The 18,448-nt window shown below is 43.7% G+C and overlaps 2 protein-coding genes, 1 non-coding gene and 1 pseudogene across 3 annotated transcripts; 3 read left to right on the top strand and 1 right to left on the bottom strand.

Annotated features, from left to right (window-relative positions):
• The first annotated feature begins 4,353 nt into the window (after positions 1-4,353).
• TRNAA-UGC lies at positions 4,354-4,426 on the top strand. The gene has a single exon. It is a non-coding gene; the product is annotated as a tRNA-Ala (tRNA).
• On the top strand, positions 4,408-7,706 carry LOC112884191. Its single transcript, XM_025949554.1, has 6 exons — positions 4,408-5,085; positions 5,225-5,302; positions 5,731-6,120; positions 6,210-6,347; positions 6,463-6,696; positions 7,147-7,706. Exons 1-6 carry the CDS (start codon positions 4,615-4,617, stop codon positions 7,534-7,536), a joined length of 1,701 nt encoding a protein of 566 aa, XP_025805339.1. The 5' UTR covers positions 4,408-4,614; the 3' UTR covers positions 7,537-7,706.
• Positions 7,707-9,837: 2,131 nt separating this feature from the next.
• LOC112886281 (AP2-like ethylene-responsive transcription factor At1g16060) lies at positions 9,838-14,650 on the top strand. The gene is made up of 7 exons (XM_025952129.1): positions 9,838-10,190; positions 10,787-10,872; positions 11,310-11,318; positions 11,448-11,536; positions 11,932-12,056; positions 12,557-12,633; positions 13,844-14,650. Exons 1-7 carry the CDS (start codon positions 9,925-9,927, stop codon positions 14,443-14,445), a joined length of 1,254 nt encoding a protein of 417 aa, XP_025807914.1. The 5' UTR covers positions 9,838-9,924; the 3' UTR covers positions 14,446-14,650.
• A 233-nt stretch (positions 14,651-14,883) lies between these two features.
• On the bottom strand, positions 14,884-18,361 carry LOC112886664 (annotated as a pseudogene).
• Positions 18,362-18,448: the final 87 nt, after the last annotated feature.

Below are 18,448 nucleotides of genomic sequence, written 5' to 3'. Positions count from 1 at the left end.
GCTTCCCTTATGTTGCTTCCAAAGATAAGGGCAACGCTGTTGAGTGCCTGAACATGGCAACAACGAAAGAAGAGGAGTATCATGCACAGATGGATATCAAGTTACCAACATAGAGTGCAGAGAAACAGACACATTTGTTTTCCCCAATTCCAACTTCTGGATGAATGCCAACAAAATGAGCCCTCCAATGAAAAAAACAACATTATGATGATGATTGTTTCTATTATAACACAAGACTTGTGATTCTATGCTTAATTATGATCCAGCACTATTCTTAACTGAAATTACTTTCTTTGCTCGTAGTAGTCCTACCAGGTTAGTTGTGTCTACTACAAGCTGACCAAGGAAAAGAAGAGAGAAAAAAAAAATGCAAGCTAGTTACAAGCCTACAAAAGAGGATCGTCAGAGGAGGAACTAACAAGCTGTCAGACCCAAAGGGCGCTTGTAGATTCCGGCCAATCGGCCGTGACCTTCACTAAGATGGATTGGCTAATTAATTAATTCTGCCTGGGGTTGAATTTGCTCCCCGGCGCCGACTTCGTGCTGGCGTTGAACTCCACGCGGGGCTTGGCGCCTCTGGCCGCCGCCGTTGCGGTCGTCTTCGCTGGTTGATGGGCGGTGCCCTTGACATGGAAGGTGTTGGTGGCCGTGTCCATGGCCGCCGTCGGTTGCAGTAGCAGCAACCTCCTGGCAGCCGCCCAACCTTGGCCGTCCGGAGGCAGGGTCGTCGTTGGCGATGCTGCGGCTGAAGTCGCACTGGCGAGGAGGAGGAGATGGAGCAAGATCACGGTGCTCATGGCCGCGCTGCAGCATACAGCCTGCTTCATCGACCGATCTGCAGATCGAGAGACTTGAGCTGCGACTAGCTTCACTTCACTCGTGAGCAGGAGTAGGAGAGTAGTAGAGAATGTAAGAATGTTGGTTAGTGTTTGGACTTGCTCTGTGTTATTAGTAACCGTGGCCAGACATAATATATTGTGGCCGGGCAGGTAACATGCTACTTCCAAGTCCACCACCACCAGACCGCTAGTGGGAACATGCAGAGAACATGGATGCTTCTCTATTGTTGGAGTGGAGCAAAAGGGCATCAGGCATATGGCCGACCTGTTGTGTACTGAACATGCATGCATGTCACCGTGAGATCTGGGAAGAAACATTGTGTGCTCTTTGGTTCTCTTGTTTGACTAGAACACACATTTCTTTGAGCTGGTCGGATCTCAAGCATGCGGACGCCTAAATGTTCGATAATTTAGACATCCGCGTACTATTTCCGTCCTGCACTCTCTCGCTCTCTCAAATCACACAGTATTGCCGTCAGGTTAGGTTATCTGGTCAAATGCTTAGTATGGTCAGCTCAGACGGAGTTCTCTGAATGCCGACCATCAGATCATGCAAAGTTCATCTTACTCTGACTAATATTTGTGCATATCCGGCGGCGGCGCGGTATAAACTGAAGGAGTTTGTAGCTATCACTCAATTCAGTTAGGATATCTGAGAATCTTGTTTGGTTGTGCGTACAGGTACAATAATACCGAAGCTTTAGATTCAGATCGGCAATGCGAGTGATGTACGGCCAGTAGGTCACAATCGAATCATACGCAGATAGCATCATGCTCGCTCCTTAATTTGTAACGCCAACAGCAGTTGTGTGTTCTGGGACTCCGGAGCAAATTTGGCCAACAGCATAGATATCAAATATTCCATTATAGTTAAGTTCGTAATGATAATAATTAAGTTCTACTTATAATGTCTGTCTCAGCTCTGAAGTTGGTTATTGCAACATGCATACTGGTCTGACGACAGTTCATGCATGTGAACTAATTAAACTAGTTGCACATATAGTGAAAATGCCAACAATTCGAGTAAACAATGCATTGCCAAATGCCAACTAACCAACTACAACTCTACAAGTGCGTCTCCACATGGAGGAGGTGCTGGCCAAGGACCATCTGTCTCTCTACTTCACAGATTTGACCCTGCCGAGCTCCTTGTTCCTTTTGCTCCTTGATCTGCAATCATTCAAACATTCGTTCTTGGCCCGTTTCCTCTTGGACCACAGTGGTATAGTAGATGGCATACTCAACTAGTCTACATTTCTATCTAATCGATGCTGCCACATGCTGTTCTTTAGCATATACTGGACGGCTGCAAATGAGATGACACTTTCTTATTTATAGGATCTTGACTAGAATAGTAGAATCAAATCCCTTAATCTAGACCGTATATGTGAAATCATACTCCTTCCATCCCATGTAAAATGCAATCCCGCGTTTAAAAAAATACCATAAAGAGTGCAATTCTAGAAATTGGATCTCAACCACCTGCCCGATTAAGTGTTCATATTTGATTTGCATGCCAAAACTATATGCGAACAAATGAGGGCATGTGAGTCTTTTCACGCCACCACTAATCTATCTAAAAAAATTAAAATTGTACTCTTCACGGGACGAAAGGAGTACGACATAACCGAGATTTTGACAGCCATGTGTGCAAATAATAAGAAAAAGGACGAAGATAAACAAAAACTGGGGACGTAGATAAATTTTGGTAGAGCACCAATCAATGCATCTACTATCTTTTAGCATTGCACGTTAATCTCCGGTTAGTTGGTTAAGAAAAACCCATATCTTCTTCCACGCAGCTGAAAACCCTGCCCAGGCTTTGCAGGTGTTTTGAAAGTTTGATAGGATGGCCCGGCTCGTCGTGGAGGGTCCAAGCCTGGATTGATGATTGAACCTGCTTCTCGTCCAATTGTCCTCGAGAACTAACGTACTCGAACCTAAGGATCGAGGAAAGAAACAGGTTTCAGCACAAGGCAAATCTGTTTGTTGGCTGTTGCCCGTCCTGCACGTCAACACCGTGCACGAGGCCATCTGATCTGATCGAGCCTGTCTCTCTCTTTCCTGATACGCGCGGTTTCCATAAATCAAGGAGGGTATAGTTTAATTTAGCTCGCGTACTTGAATAATCTTGATTATTGGTTAAATCAATCAATCAATGAATCTACTACGCCTGAACATCTGACGCTATCATCCATGCAGATCAACATGTAGAGGTTGATCTATGCAAAATAAAGCTACAGGATTCGACCCACCCCGAGCATCTCCAAAGAAATACGTAGTGTTTTTCTTTAATTTCTCTTCCATGCAAAAAACATATAAAATCTTTATATTATGAAAACCAATGGAAAGTTTGGGATGTAGCTCAACTGGTAGAGCGTTAATCTATGCATGATAAAGGTACGGGGTTCAACTCCTCGCATCTCCAACAAAAACTTAATTTTATTTTATTTATCTTCCATATATCTATAGAAAAGATATAACATGTTCATTCTGCAAAACCAATGGAAAGTTGGGGATGTAGCTCAACTGGTAGAGCGTTAATCTATGGATGATAAAGGTATGGGGTTCAACTCCTCGCATCTCCAAGAGTTCTTTTTTTCTAATTCCTCTTCTATGCATGATAAAGGTACAAGTTTTTTTCTTTAATTTGTTTTCCAAAGAAGGTGGTGAGAATTTGTGATTTCCACCTATTCTTAGGACGTGCAACCGTTTTGTAGTGAACCTTGTAAATCACTACTCCTGACTCATGTGCTGGTGTTTTTTCTAAAAGAAAAAGGTTCTACTATATGTCTTTTGTGAAACTACATCGGCGTAAGCAGATTAAGAGTAGATATTATTGATTGGATCTGCATCTTTGTCCTTCATGGATGTTGTCGGACAAATCGGTGTTAGGAAAGCAACAGTTTGGGTGTGATCCCAAATGTCTCATACTATAAAAAAATTCATTACGCGCTGTATGAGGAACAATTGAAAAACAAATTTAAAAAGGTCGTGATGAGCAGCGGACGTCAATGTCCTTAGTTTTCCATTTCTTCCATGATACTAACAGAGGCAAGAAAAAATCATTCGATCCTAAACTTAAACTATCATTTGGTCCTATTTTATCAGCAAGAAAACACTACGTACTCCGCAACAACAAGAACAAAATGTTATAAATCTCGGCAGGAACACGGCCACGATCCGAAGAAGAACCCTGACGAGGAATTCCAACGAGATCACACCAGACGGTCTAATCCTTTTCACGAAGTTCAGCACATGTACACACATCCAAGATGGGACATCTATCGGAGTGCATCCCAGCTTCCAAATTGAAGTAGTGGATTTTCCTTTTTGTTCCATTGTCGATGCATATGAGTTGTGGGTGCAAGTAATTAAGTTAGATTTAAAATGCGAAGATAACTAAAAGGTAGGGGATGTAGCTCAATTGGTAGAGCACCGTGCACAAAGCATGGCAAGACGACGGGTATTGGTGGAACGAACATTCAAGTAAATTATTGGAATGAGGGGCAAAGGGGATGTAGCTCAAATGGTAGAGCGCTCGCTTTGCATGCGAGAGGCACGGGGTTCGATCCCCCGCATCTCCATTTATTTTTATTTTTATCCGTCTCTCTCCTCCCCGGTGGCCGCCCCCACCGTTCATCCTCAGGTGAATGCCACCCACCCCGCCATTACCAGCAGCTTCCCGCCGCTCCACTCCATCCTGCGTTTCCCAACACCCTCGCCGTTTCGTTTCCTCCGCCCGTCGCACCAATCCAGTCAACCACCGTACCCGATGGCGTCGTCGGCGTTCAAGTCCACCACGCGCCGCGACCTCCACGCCTCCTCCTCCTCCACTTCCCGCTCCGACCCGCCCCCGTGCCCACGCCGCTCCCGCTCCCGCAGCGTCAGCGCCGCGCCCCGCGCCCGCGGCCACGACAGCCTCCAGCTCCAGGAGGACTACGCCAACACCCGCACCAACCCGCTCTTCGACTCCGCGGCCTCTCCCTCCGCCTCCCCATCTCCGCCGCCGGGGACTACTACTAGCGCCGGCGGCGGGGATGTGCCCAGGCGGGGCAGAGGGCGTGAGCCGCTCAAGGATGGGGGACGCGGCGGCTGTGGGAGAGCGCGGTCTGTGTCCGTCGCGCCGCAGCGGCGGCACGCTGTCTCTGTGCCGTCGGCGGACGGTGCTGGTGCTGTCGGTGCGAGGAGGGCTTCGCGGCCGCGGTCGGTAGCCGACGACGCACGCCCGTACAGGGGCTCTGAGGTCAGTCTCTGCTTCACATTTCACCCCAAAATTTTATCTCCAGAAAAGCTCCCCGCTTTTTCATGACTACGGTTTGCAAAATTTTCTTTGTAGCCAACATGAACATGCTAGTGACTAAAAGCGTGTTTATTGCACACAGGGTTCTCGACAGATGGATGAAACTACCCATTCAGAAGCTAGCACTGCTGTTTCCTCACCAGGTCAACATCTTGAACATGTAAGAACTAGCGAATCACTCGTGTGAAGCTATTGTCTGCCGCAATTCCTGCGTAGCTACGAACTTGGGAAAAGATTACTTGTGAACATTGATCTTTTCTAACTGGAAGGAGTGGCACATATGCAGCTTTCCTTTTTTTAGGGTTATTACAATGGATATTCCAACATGATGCCCACTTGTTTCTCTGAGTTCGCACCATATTCTCTTTCAATAGAATATTGCCATGTTAAAAATGTGTTTTCTAGAAATATTTTGCTAGTCCCGCTTTCTGTTTGTAAAGGAAAAAAAGTTTTGCCTTTATTTCCCGCTTTTGCTTTGAATTTGACTGTGCCGTTTCTCTCCACTATATTCTGTCTGGACCTTTCATTCATATTTTATTCTCTTGTGCTAAGTTGTTCATGATGCTACAATATTTCATTGATCGATAGGTGATTTGGCAGCAGAACAATTCAAATGTCCCAGTGGATCCAGTTCTGGAAATTCCTCCTGAGTTCGATCCAGATTCTGCTGAGTTTATCTCCGACATAAGTGATTATGCAACAGAATTCCGAAAGAAAGATGTTGTGGAAATCCCTCTCGAGTTTGATACAGATGCCTCCGAGCTGGTTTCTGATACGAGGAACAGTGCAGCAAAACAGCACTGGGAGCAAATGGAAATTCCTCTCGAGTTTGATACAGATGCTTCAGAGCTGGTTCCAGACATATGGCACCATGAAGTAAACCAGCAACTGGGTCAATTGGAAGCTTCTTTTGAGTTTGATCCTGACACCTCTGAGCTGGCTCCTGACATTACAGAATATACAATAAAACTCAAACAGGTCTGTTAACTGTTGTTTCAACTGTGTTGTGCCTTTAGTTAAATGTAGTCACTACTCATCAAGTATAACCTTTTACTGCTTGATTGCAGTCACATGAACGCGCTCGAAAGCTTCGGGCAGATTTGGCAGTTGAAGAGCAGCGGGAACAAGAACTGAGTAGAATGCTGAAGGACATAGTAACAACTCCACAATTTACTGAGACACATAAAAAACGGCCAAGAAGAAAGGTAATGCACCTGCTAATCCAAACACTAATACAATCCATTTATTCATGTAATATAGAGATTTGTGCTAATAATATGCAATCTTGATCTTACCTTTATATCTGCTTTGGGATTACAGAGTAGCATAGAAAGGCTGAAAGTTTCGAGGCATTTAGCTGAAGAGGCAATGAATTATTTCGAGGAATGTGTTTCAATTTCAACAATGGATAGCACTGATTTCTCATCACCTGAGGACCCTCAACCAAATTCAATTTTGAATGTCCAACCAAATAGAAATAGTAGATTTTTCCACAAAGGGAGATCAAGCTTTGAAGGGCCCCACACTCTAGCTGATCAACATGACCATCATGAGGTTAGTCAATTGATTTTTCTCATAGCTTGGAGTTTTGTTGTTCAAGTTGGCTTGTTGAGGTCCTTTTAATATGCTCTCATTTGTTGGAAGTGCACAGTAGTATGACCCTGTACTGAGACTCAAATTTGAATTATTCTTGGAATATATCGTGCGCCCTTATTTCGTGATATTATCTCCAGCGTATTAAGTGTTCTGAATCATGGGGAGCACCGAGCACCGCAAAAAATTCATTATTCTATTTTAGAAGATACAGATATCTGGGGATCATCCTGAAAATTCTACCCTTATATAATAGATTGTCATAAATCATAATATCATTGGTAATTGTTATCCTTCTCTAGTTTATTTCTGTCTGATGTATAGATTCAGATGATATCCCCACCTTGAATTTTTCATGGTATTTCAGTAAAATGGCATTTATGGTTTTTCTTTCTCTTCACCTTCTCCCAGGAATTGGACAAGCAAACTCAGTGCTCAATTAGCATAACCGGATCTGATGTCTCTGACAATGCTATATTTAGCCATACAAACGCCCATGGTTTGAAAGTTAGAAGCAACTCAAATGATGATCTTGATGGCTTGGACACTCCACGGAGCAGAAGTTCCTGTTTCTCTTTCACCCATGAGCCAGTTAAAAATGTTGAAAACTGTAATGTTCAGCAATACCTTGGGAATTTTGGAAGGGGGAACACTAAAGAGTTAAGAGAGACGAGGTCTAGTTGCTTTGCTGATGACTATGTCTCTCAGAGAGTTAATCTGGACTTACTTAAGGATATGTCGACCTTTCAAAATCGAATGGATTATGGAGGGCTTCTTATATGTAACATTAGAACATTCTGACGGTGAACAGAGTAAATAGTGCCCACCGGCTACATAAGTAAAGTAATTATCATGATGTAATTGTAAAGAGATTAGTATTGTGCAAGTATTTGTATTGTGGGTGTAACTGTTTCTTTTCTCTTTGGTATATGTGAACTTTTGGCGGTTCTGTAACAATCCTGCATCTGTTTTTTTGTGTGTTTACTTTGGGAAATATGTACACTATTTAGCACTATAGGAAGAACGATAAGAGAATTGTTTGAGAGTTGAGAATGGCATACCCACTTTTATATTCTAAAACCAAGTCGTTAGGGCTTGTTGTCAACATTGCAAGTCAAAATATGCTATTACCGAGGTTTTGTTTGTAGTGACCGGATACCATGGTGTCATAGTTTCTCCAGAGGGGACATATGCTATCGACGCACTCATCTCCCTCATGTTGGATTGTCAGTTTTTTTCTTTTTTTTTGGTACCACTGAGTGGCCCATGTCAGTTCTAGATTTTGTTCTCGTTTTGCCCATTCCCATAAAAACCGCATGCAGGTTTGACTTCTGTTATCTATACACTATTATATTCCTATTACTTCCATCTTAATTAATCAGCCGGGTTATTATATATATATAAGTATTGGTGAGGATATTCGTTTAGGACGTGGGCAGATATGATGCAGTTGCAGGTAACTTGCAAGCAAGCATTCATGCATCATGTTGCTGCATAACGGGTGAGAGATTAGATGGAAGGTTTGGAATTCCCCTGTCTTGGTTCAGGAATCTGGCAACCTAAAAACTTTTTACTTGGCCGACTCAAATGAAAGACGACAGCCAAAAAAGTAGATGAGAAACCAGCAGCTTAACTACTGAACCGACAAAAAGTTGGCGTAACAAGCAACACGGTTTTGAGGTTTTCAGACTTGCGCAGTTCAAAATAAATACTCAAACTGCTGCACAGATTGTTTTGTCTTTACTTATGGGTTTTTGGATTCCTTGGTTTTCAGTATTTCTGGTATATATGGTTGTGTTTCTGAATGTGAGCAAGCTTGATTCCTAATTGTTTCTGCTTTGAACTAATGAACTGTTGTTGTGCAGCAATTAGGACAAGTACGGCAGCAGGTCAAGGCATCGACGAAATTGAAGTCCTGACGGAACGGAGAGCTAGCTATTGGTTTTCGTTTTTCCCATATGCTGCTGGCAGTCACATGTTGCACATGATAAATGATGAGAGGCCGTGTACATGCATCAGTGACTGACTATCTGAATTAGTATTGTTAGTGCACGCTTTGTGCCATGTCAACTTTGGATAGCCCTCTCTTTGAGGCCTTGACAAATCACAGTTGCTTAGCACATACTCCTTCCGTTCTAAAATAGAGTTATTTTAACTTTTCTAGGTTCATTACTGTATGTCGAGTTGCATAGCAAATATTATAAATCTAGAAAAACTAAGACGACCTGCATTTTTGAACGAAGCCAGTAAATTCAATCCAGTTGCAAGCTTTGGATTGATTTATGTGTGGAGATACACTTTTATTTTTTGCATTATTCTCTTCAAAGAGTAGGAAAAATAAAGGTTGAGTTGGGTGAAAGGCGTGATGCACAATGAGATCTAGCTTACAGAATTTTGGAGAGATGTCTAGTAGTAGTAATATTCCCATTTTGGGTTGGGTGACGCAATTTTATTTTGTTTGGCAAGAAAAAATGAGTGGTGCTACATCCCGAGGATACATTGCAGCGTCTCATGAGTTGCCGTGCAAGTGCGGGAGCGAGGAGGGCACAACAACACGTTTGTGGTGGATGATTGTGCCTTGGCACGAAGCAATGCTGCAGCAGACCATGACCATGGCTCTGCTGTGCTTCGACAAGTGTCGCCGACGTTGCAGAGCAGGAGACGCGTAGAGAAGAGAGAGAGAGAGAGAGAGAGAGAGGGGAAACCAACGGCTTGGGAGAAGGCAGCTGCCTGCCTGCAGGTAGAGTAGAGGTAGGCATGCCATTTGGAGTTGGAGGCCTGCAAGGGGAGCGGCGGGCGCCCAACATGCTGTGTTAGTGTTACGCAACAATCGCAACGTGATTTTCGTCTCCTTGTGGCCCTGTCCGTTTCGTCTCCCTGCATGCCTTCTCCGTTCGAGGCTCCGTTCCGGGTGCGTGCGTAAACACACAAACTGCTCATTGTTCGATGGAGTGACTGATTTTCCAGGCTACGGTGATCTGTTTGTTACCTGCACTGCACACGCAGTAGTAACGGGGCGGGGCGGAGACGGGAGATCCATCCATCTTGACCAAAACCCCACCGCGGGCGCGGCCTCTTCTCCTGCGCCCGCGCTATAAAACCTCCCATCTCGCCGGCGAGCCCAGACACAAACACGCCACCCTCCACCATCATTCGTCTAGGACCGACGGGGGAGCCAGTAGATCGATCATGGAGAGAAGATCTCCTCAGCCATCTCCGCCCCCTGTTTCCTCCCCTCCGTCGTCGTCCTCGTCCTCCTCCTCCTCCATCTCCATCGAGGAAATTCCTACCCGCAAGAGGGCCAGGACCCAGGCCAAGGGCGCCGACAAGCCCAAGAGGCCCCGCAAAGAGGCGCCCCGCCAGACCCAGAGCAAGGAGGACCCCGCCGATCCTGCTCCCAATGCCGCCGCCGCCGCCAGCGGCAAGAGGAGCTCCGTCTACAGGGGAGTCACCAGGTACGCGTCTCGCCATCGGCATGCCGCTGTCCTACCCGTCCCATCTCCTGATTACGATCGCCATCGCTGCCCCCCTCGATCCCAATCGCAATTCTCCGCGGGGCCTGCATTGCTGCCAGGTCTGTCCAACCAAAGCAATTCAGATTTCACAAATAGTGGGAGGAGTATCTTTCTGATCCCCAGCCCTCAACTGCACAGAGTTGCTTCCTTCTGTTTGCAATTGCTTCCGACGCGAAATCTCCGCTTGCATGTTTCATCCATCGATTCTGGACCGCAAGCTGTCAGTTCCTGTTTGCACTGCTCATATTTACGGAGTTCTGAGCGCCAAGTTCTCTCTTTTTTTTAGTAAAAAAAAAACTGTCTCTTTCTCTCTGTTCTTGTTACATTTCCACGCTAGGAGAGGTCGTTTTCTGATAGCTAGGAAGTAGGAAGTTAGTTCATCTGCATTACTGCCAGCCGTCTTGTGGTGCTCGGTTTCTTTGATTTCTTTTCCCCCCTCTTCTCCTTGTTGTAAGGAGAGCGCTGTAAATTTCTTTTGTAAATTAATGCTGCTGCTTCTCACCCACATACGCGTCGCGTTGCATGCGTGTAAACAGGCACAGGTGGACTGGCAGGTTCGAGGCCCATCTCTGGGACAAGCACTGCCTCACCTCCCTCCAGAACAAGAAGAAAGGCAGGCAAGGTGTGTGTGTATTGCTTTGCTTGCTCCTAGTAACACACGCGCATGTACACCCACTTGAAACTTCGAAGGGACATGGAAATGATTTTCTAAATATTCTAGTCATATTCTTTTTCCTCTGAAAATTGGTTCCTTTTCATCTTATTTACTTTTCCGAAGGAAAACAAAAATTCTAATACGAGGATTGAGCAGTGATACCAATGGAAACCCAAACAATTAAGGTCCTTTGTCCTCTGCAAGGATCCTGATGCATCTGCCAGTAGTACAAAGCTTATTTCAAAAGTGCACCGAATTTCTTAAGGCTGAAATTCTGATCAGGCTTTGTTTACCTCCTTTTCTTTCTGTTATCTTTGGTGGGGGCCCTTCCCTGGTGATCTGCATGTGACTGTGATCTACTACCGCTTGCTGCTGTATTAATATTGGGTGCCCCTACTCAATAGTCTATTTGGGTAAGTCCCACAATTTACTAAATATATCTAAGCTGCCTTTGCCAGATTCATGTTACTTGTCGCCAGATCATGGTGTGATCTGCATCCTTGTCTTGCTATGAAAACCAATTAATTGTCCACGATCTGCAGGGGCCTATGATACTGAGGAGGCAGCTGCTCGTGCATATGACCTTGCAGCTCTCAAATACTGGGGTCCTGAAACAGTCCTGAATTTCCCAGTAAGTTCCTGCATGCTCCCAGAAAACAAATTGTCTCCAATCTGTCAAGAGTTCATATTGTTAGCAATCTCCTGCATGACCAAATAACCCAGAGACAGAGGGCGAACTGAAAATGGCTTCTTTTCTGCTCAATTATTTATGAACAAGACACCGTTTAGTAATTAATTTAGATGACGTCAAATCGAGCAATGAGCTCACACCCCCCGTCGTCTTGTTACAACTAGTAGGACACATGTCATTATGCAAACACAGACAAGACTAGCTTCATTAATGTGCGGTCGTAAGCAAGCAGAGGGGTAGTAACTGGCCGTCAAAGTTGGTTTGCATTTGGTACATGCATGTTAACTATATTAGATGAAATCAATCGACTAAGATTGGTGATTTGATTGATGCAGGCGGAGGATTACTCGGGCGAGATGTCTGAGATGGAGGGGGCGTCGCGGGAGGAGTACCTGGCCTCCCTCCGCCGCCGGAGCAGCGGCTTCTCCAGAGGGGTCTCCAAGTACAGAGGCGTCGCCAGGTACTATTTAATCACCAGCATTCAAATTAAACCCCCTCACTTATTATAGATTTCTGGTTCAACTAGCACATGCAGCAGCCGGCAATGTTCATCAAACACTCCTGCAAAACTGTGCAACCCAAGTACCAAAAATGGAACTGAGAATGGGGTCCAGTCCAGAGTGCAGGCTGACTCAAAGGCAGAAACCTTTCTGCTGTAGTGTTCTCTATTCCGCTGACACGGCATGTTGTGAGAAGAGGTCCACCTGTAACGTGACTGTCATGCATCACCTGGGCCTATGACACGTCATACGCCAGCCATGTCATGCATGCATGACTCATCAGCATTGTGCACCTAGAAATGCCAGCTCTGTACTGCTCTACTGCATGCATCACTTAGTTTTGGAACCAGTGCATCACTCATTATCTCTCCTCATTGTTCAGAGATGCATGTCTTGAGATTCATCCAGTTTATAAGTTAAAATAATGAAATTTCAATATTCTTATTGTTTTGATGATCAGGCATCACCACAACGGGAGGTGGGAGGCGCGGATTGGGCGAGTCTTTGGGAACAAGTACCTCTACTTAGGAACATTCGGTATGGGCTAGTGTACTATACTCCCCAATAATGTTTATAGTTGCATGCTCTTTGCATTTCTTTTAACAAGTTAGCTTATATTATGCCAGCATTTAAGGGCTACTCTTGTTTGTTGTAGACTTGCCCTACTTACTGCCATTGCCACCTAACTCTAACCAGTTTTTATGAAGGTTCGTCGACCTAACTTCTACACAATTGAATGGCTCGTATTTCTTAGTTTCCCTTCAATGCAGACTAGCCATCCCCTTGTATACTGTCCTATTCAGATATGAGTGATCCTAACTACTATGTCGCTTTTCTAAAAGAAAAATAAAAAAAACAGTGAATCTGATCATCTATCAAATCAGATCATACTAGGGAGCATAATACTGGTGCACTTTTCCTGGGGCAAAAAAAAAAGTCCTATTCTTGATTGTCAAGATCAAGACCATAAGACCAAGATACTCTCATGTAGCAATCCCCAGAAATTTGCTCCTTCAGAAGTCCAGCTTGCCTTAAAAATTAGTAGCATAAAACGGGCAAGCTGTTGGCTAATTAGTAGCCAAAACTACATGGCTTCCAAACTCATGTGACAGGCACGTGATGCGAGTAGTCACCACTCACCTGCCAGCCACTGCCAGTTGCAGTAATAATAAGATGGTGCCTAGGGATCTTCAATTCATCAGCACTGCCGGCCTTTTTTTTTCGCTTGCCTGTGTGACTCAGCACCAGCAGCCAGTGATCTCTTCACGTGCATCAAGCATGCCCTGTGTGTCTGTGTCAAAACTAGATCAAGATTCAAGATCCAGACCACAGATTTGCTTTCACCGCTATTACCATCATAAAAGGCCAGTGATAGAGGAAAACACAGAGGTTAACTACTTGCACTGAGATTGGACATGTCCAGTGACTGGCACATGTGAAAGGAAGCGGCCACCGTCCATTCAAATTAGTGAATAGCTATTGTCTGCAATTCAGTATCTCCTATTAGGACAACAGTGCCTGAATGATCATCTCCTGCATGTTGTATTCTCAAACCAACAAAAATATACATTCACCAGAATCTGTCACCAAATATTTGTCTTGCTTTCCAGATGCACTGTACTCTAAGAACAATGACACTTGAACAAATTCACATTGTCGAATTTCTCAAGATATTAGTCAATGCATCATGTCTAAACTTGCAAAAATGCACTCATTCGGACAAACTTACATCATTCTCTTCCTGCAGACACTCAAGAGGAGGCAGCCAAGGCCTATGATCTTGCAGCCATTGAATACCGAGGTGCCAATGCTGTAACCAACTTTGACATTAGCTGCTACCTGGACCACCCGCTGTTACTGGCGCAGCTCCAGCAGGAGCCACAAGTGGTGCCAGCACTCAACCAAGAACCTCAACCTGACCAGAGTGAAACTACAGTCCAAGAGTCTGATTCAAGTGAAGCGAAGACACCTGATGACGTTGCAGAGCCTGACGATAATGCAGAGCCTGATGCTAATGCACAGCCTGGTGACAATGCAGAGCCCCTCACAGTCGACGCTGTCATCGAAGAGAGCTTATGGAGCCCTTGCATGGATTACGAGCTGGATATCATGTCAAGATCTAACTTTGGCAGCTCAATCAACCTGAGCGAGTGGTTCACTGATGCGGACTTTGGCAGCGACATTGGGTGCCTGTTCGATGGGTGTTCTGCAGTTGATGAAGGCAGCAAGGATGGTGTAGGTCTGGCAGATTTCAGCTTTTTTGAAGAAGGTGATGGTAAGCAAAAGGATGTTATTTCAGATATGGAAGAGGGAATACATCCTTCAACAATGATCAGTGTGTGCAATTGATCCTGAGTCGGATCCGAGATATCCAAGGAGGTTTTCACTTTTCAGGCGTCCTTTCTTGGGTATACTTGATTTGTCCAATGCCATAATGCCACTACTGCAAAGAAGCTGAACTTCTTGTAGAGAGCCCCATAGCATTTAGCATGGCATTAGACAAATGTGTTAATGTTCTTTGATTCTTTGAATTTGCTCCAGGCTGCTTGACTAACCTTGAGCGATTGTCTCACATAGCCTAGATTCAACTAATCGCATCCTGCTGAATCTGAAATGTGGTTTAAATGGTAGTGTAGCATCACAGTTTTGCATGGCAGTGCTGCCAATACAACATATATTTGTGCGTTTCAACAGTTACAAGGCCGGAACCCTAATAGCTCCAGCTTAAGGAATTTCCATACCCCCCCCCCCCCCCCCCAACAAGGCAATCATATATGAGGTGACGTGGAGCATACACCAATATCACATATCGATGTCAAAACTTGTTGACATGTAAATTCTTTTCAAGGCATCATACATGAATACACAGTGTACATCTTCGTCGTCCAGTAAAAGAATGGAAAGCAAATTTAAACAACCTATTCACGACGTAAAAGTATCTCTTCCTGCTAAGTACAAACATGACTACCTTTTTAGCATTCTGAATGATGGCAAGTCTTGAACGCTTAAAATGCACCCCATAGTAAGCTCTTTCTCTAATTGAACTCGTGTAGACTTCAGAACCTCCTGTAAAATGGAAATAATCATCAACTCAAACAAGGTGATGAAATGGAAAATGATTAGCATGCATAGATTATTGTCTAAGTGAACAATGCTCACATTGAATTCCATATAACTAGCTCGCCTTGCAAGCCATTGAGCATCAAGCACCTGAAATGCTACACAAAAAAGGATACCGAAGGCTGCCTCGTCATATTCAAGTAGTTGAACGAAGTGGACACCAGCTTTTGTACTAATTTTTCCTACAAAGTGATATAGCGGATAAGATTTAGTTCTTCATTGATTGCCTGCTTACGGACCAAATTCCAAAGGCAGTGGAACCATGGCGGGAAAATGAATCCGAATGAATACTAAAAATATTTAGCAGACATTGCAATAAATCACCTGATTGTAAATCCAGCATTTGAACTAACATATAAGATATGTTTACACCACCTGCTGCAAAAGGATACTCCCACTCAGCTCTCTTACCCTCGGCCTTGTGCAGTAACCTATGAAAGGAATCCTGCATGTAAACTACAGAGGTTAAACACAACAGGGTCACCCACTAATGGCCGATTTATATAGTAAGTGTTCAGGATGGATAGAAACATACTGGATAATTTCTGGCAAAGTATATTAGGTTCTCCAAGGACATGAACCCACCTGCCCTGCAAGTTCAGCATACAACTCATATTGGTTCAAGTGGTGCCAACATAATGCATGATAATTTATCATGAAATTTCATAGGAACCTAAAATCTGTTGATGGGTCAGAGTTTTGCCAGCCCATGTCCTTCCACAGATCTGATTTTAGAGGAGGAAGTTGTCGGTGAGGATAAGCTAAACTCCAAAGCTCTTTCAGAGCATCCTGTAACAGAAAAAAGATATTACCTTTTCTGATCAACACTGCCTTGTCAGTCACGAATCAGCATATCAAATCTATTGTATTTATCCCCTTCCTCTAGGTAGAAAATTAGCATTCACTTGATAGGAGAAAAGGAAACCATAAAGGTAAACTATATAGAGAACGAGAACCTGGTGCTTGACAGAGGAGCAGTCATATGGCACATCTAACCTTTGTCTCAACAATTTCAATCTTTCTACCTGCAAAGTAAGTGAAACTGTTAAATATCAGAAAACAGTAACTTAACAAAGTTGAGCAATGTAAACACTACTTTAGCAACTGAGAAGGAAGTCAAGAATAATGTGCCTAAACTTGCTCTCTAAAAGAAATTAAGATTAAGGGAAGAAGGATTGCTTTGTTTTCCTTTAGACACATGCATGCCAGCATCCAAGGAGAAAGTCAATTAAGAAAAGAAATTAACAACAGGTGTGAAATGGATACACTCATACACCAACATTTGCAATAAGGTAAAGAAATAAGGACATGTTGATGCAGGGCAAGAAAAGGTTTTACTTTAAGCACAATCAACTCATCCAAGAGCTTAAGCTTTAAGCTGTTGGGGAAATATAACTAATATCAAATTTCTACTTATACTAATAACAAAATCTCCTGATAGCATACTGCTATACAAACTCATGCTATCAATAGAAGGATTCCCTTCCCTTTCTGTTGTACATCAGTTCAAATGAAAATAGGACTTTTGTAAGCACCACTGTACCTGTAATGGACTGAGATTAAGTGGAACTGTCTGTCCATTTTGTGAACTTTGGGGAGCAGAAGATCAACCAAAAAGCCTTGCAATCAAAGATCCAAATTCAGAAAGAGCATTTACTGCATAGAGAGGAACGGCTTTTTTCAGAACAGTACTTCAGAATGGCATGAGTGACAATTGTAAGTGCAGCGTATTAATCAGAAAAGAATGGCAAAAGTGAATTTAAACCCAAATGATAAATAGATGTTTTAGATATAATCAAATCTTAAAACTAGGAGATCTTGTATATAGAATGCATTATACATTTTCTTATCAATAAATGGATCGTCTGGTGCCCAAAGCATTAAGAAATAAAAATGTGAGCTAAGTGGATATTTTCAGAAATAGAATTACCAGAAGCACCCAAGTGATAACTCGTAAATACATGGACTAGGATGAAAGAATTTATCAAGTAGGACTGTAGGAGTGTAATCTTTTATATACATGTAAGGAGGACACTATAGCATTAACATCTAGCTCTTCTTGAATTACCTATCTTTCTTGCAGATTGAGCAATAAAAATCAACAGAAGATGCGCCCAGCGAAGGCACTCCTCTCTTGTCCCATCCCAGAAATCTGACCATGTAGCAGGCTCATATCTCTGCAAATAAAAAGAAACGGCATACTAAAAAAACATGAACTAAAAAGTTGGTCGATGACCCAATCACTGGAGGAGTTACTAACCTTGTTTTTTTCTTCATGAGGACCATTTCCTAGAAGAGGTTCTGTTACAGGATCTGATACTGTTGTCTCCATTCGTTTTTCACTTGTTTTATCAGATTCAGAACTGCAAGGCCTTCGTTTCATAGCTTTTGAGGCCATACCTAGCTGGCTGTATGAATCATGCCTGCACTGAGAGAAAATGGAGCAATATCAGAAAGTATACATCGAAAACAACTATAACCAATAAGAGCAATACCAACATAACGAATATTCTTTGGTCAGCAAGAATCCCAGGAATAGTTTAGAGGTTCAGCACAAATTGAACCATAGGGAGAGCTGACATAGAAAAGTTGACAGTTCAGTAAAGAACTATTTGACGAACCAAATTCGTAGTGAAATTTTTTTACCTAAAATTACATAGAGAAACAAATCAATACCAGCAAATTTAAGCCATGGTATTGAACGAATTGGAGCACCTAGCTGCAATCGAATTTACGCCCAATTACTGAAGACGCTGGAAGCAATTTAACTAACTCGCAGCTACTTGGTCCAACAAATGGCAGCCAGCCTCCTTGACATCAAAATTCGCAAATTTAGACCCTTCTTATCATCACAAAGGAAGTTACTGGGGATCGTCTCGTTGAAATCTAGGGAAAGGCCAGAATAGGTCGCCTCCACCGACCAAGTTTGCATGAAATTTCTCCAAGAAAAAAAAAAGTAACTAGCGGCATTGCATCTGATCGCGATTCGCTTACCTTGCTAATCGCCAGTGCTCGCCGCCCAACTGAAACCCGATTCCTCAGTCCCCGTGCTTTGGCTTCCTCCCCTTTCCTCCGCGAGGTCAGAGGAGAGGAGCGTCGGTGTCAGAGATTCAGAGATCCCCACCTGCACGGCACTGCTCTGCGATTTGCACACGACGGTAATTTCCATTCATTACAGGGGTGTCTAAGAAAATATGTCATGAGGCATGCTATACTACTAGGTGCCCCCCTG

The sequence above is a fragment of the Panicum hallii genome, chromosome 3, assembly GCF_002211085.1.
Source record: "Panicum hallii strain FIL2 chromosome 3, PHallii_v3.1, whole genome shotgun sequence".
Classification (NCBI taxonomy): Eukaryota; Viridiplantae; Streptophyta; class Magnoliopsida; order Poales; family Poaceae; genus Panicum; species Panicum hallii.
This window is presented reverse-complemented; position numbering and strand designations above follow the sequence as displayed.

Excerpts from the sequence above, each read along its gene's own strand:
- LOC112884191 (XM_025949554.1), top strand. The coding sequence starts at position 4,615 with ATGGCGTCGTCGGCGTTCAAGTCCACCACGCGCCGCGACCTCCACGCC. Across the intron at positions 6,121-6,209 it reads ATACAATAAAACTCAAACAG|TCACATGAACGCGCTCGAAA; the intron begins GTCTGTTAACTG and ends GCTTGATTGCAG. Across the intron at positions 6,697-7,146 it reads ATCAACATGACCATCATGAG|GAATTGGACAAGCAAACTCA; the intron begins GTTAGTCAATTG and ends ACCTTCTCCCAG.
- LOC112886281 (XM_025952129.1), top strand. The coding sequence starts at position 9,925 with ATGGAGAGAAGATCTCCTCAGCCATCTCCGCCCCCTGTTTCCTCCCCT. Across the intron at positions 12,057-12,556 it reads AAGTACAGAGGCGTCGCCAG|GCATCACCACAACGGGAGGT; the intron begins GTACTATTTAAT and ends TTTGATGATCAG. Across the intron at positions 12,634-13,843 it reads CCTCTACTTAGGAACATTCG|ACACTCAAGAGGAGGCAGCC; the intron begins GTATGGGCTAGT and ends CTCTTCCTGCAG.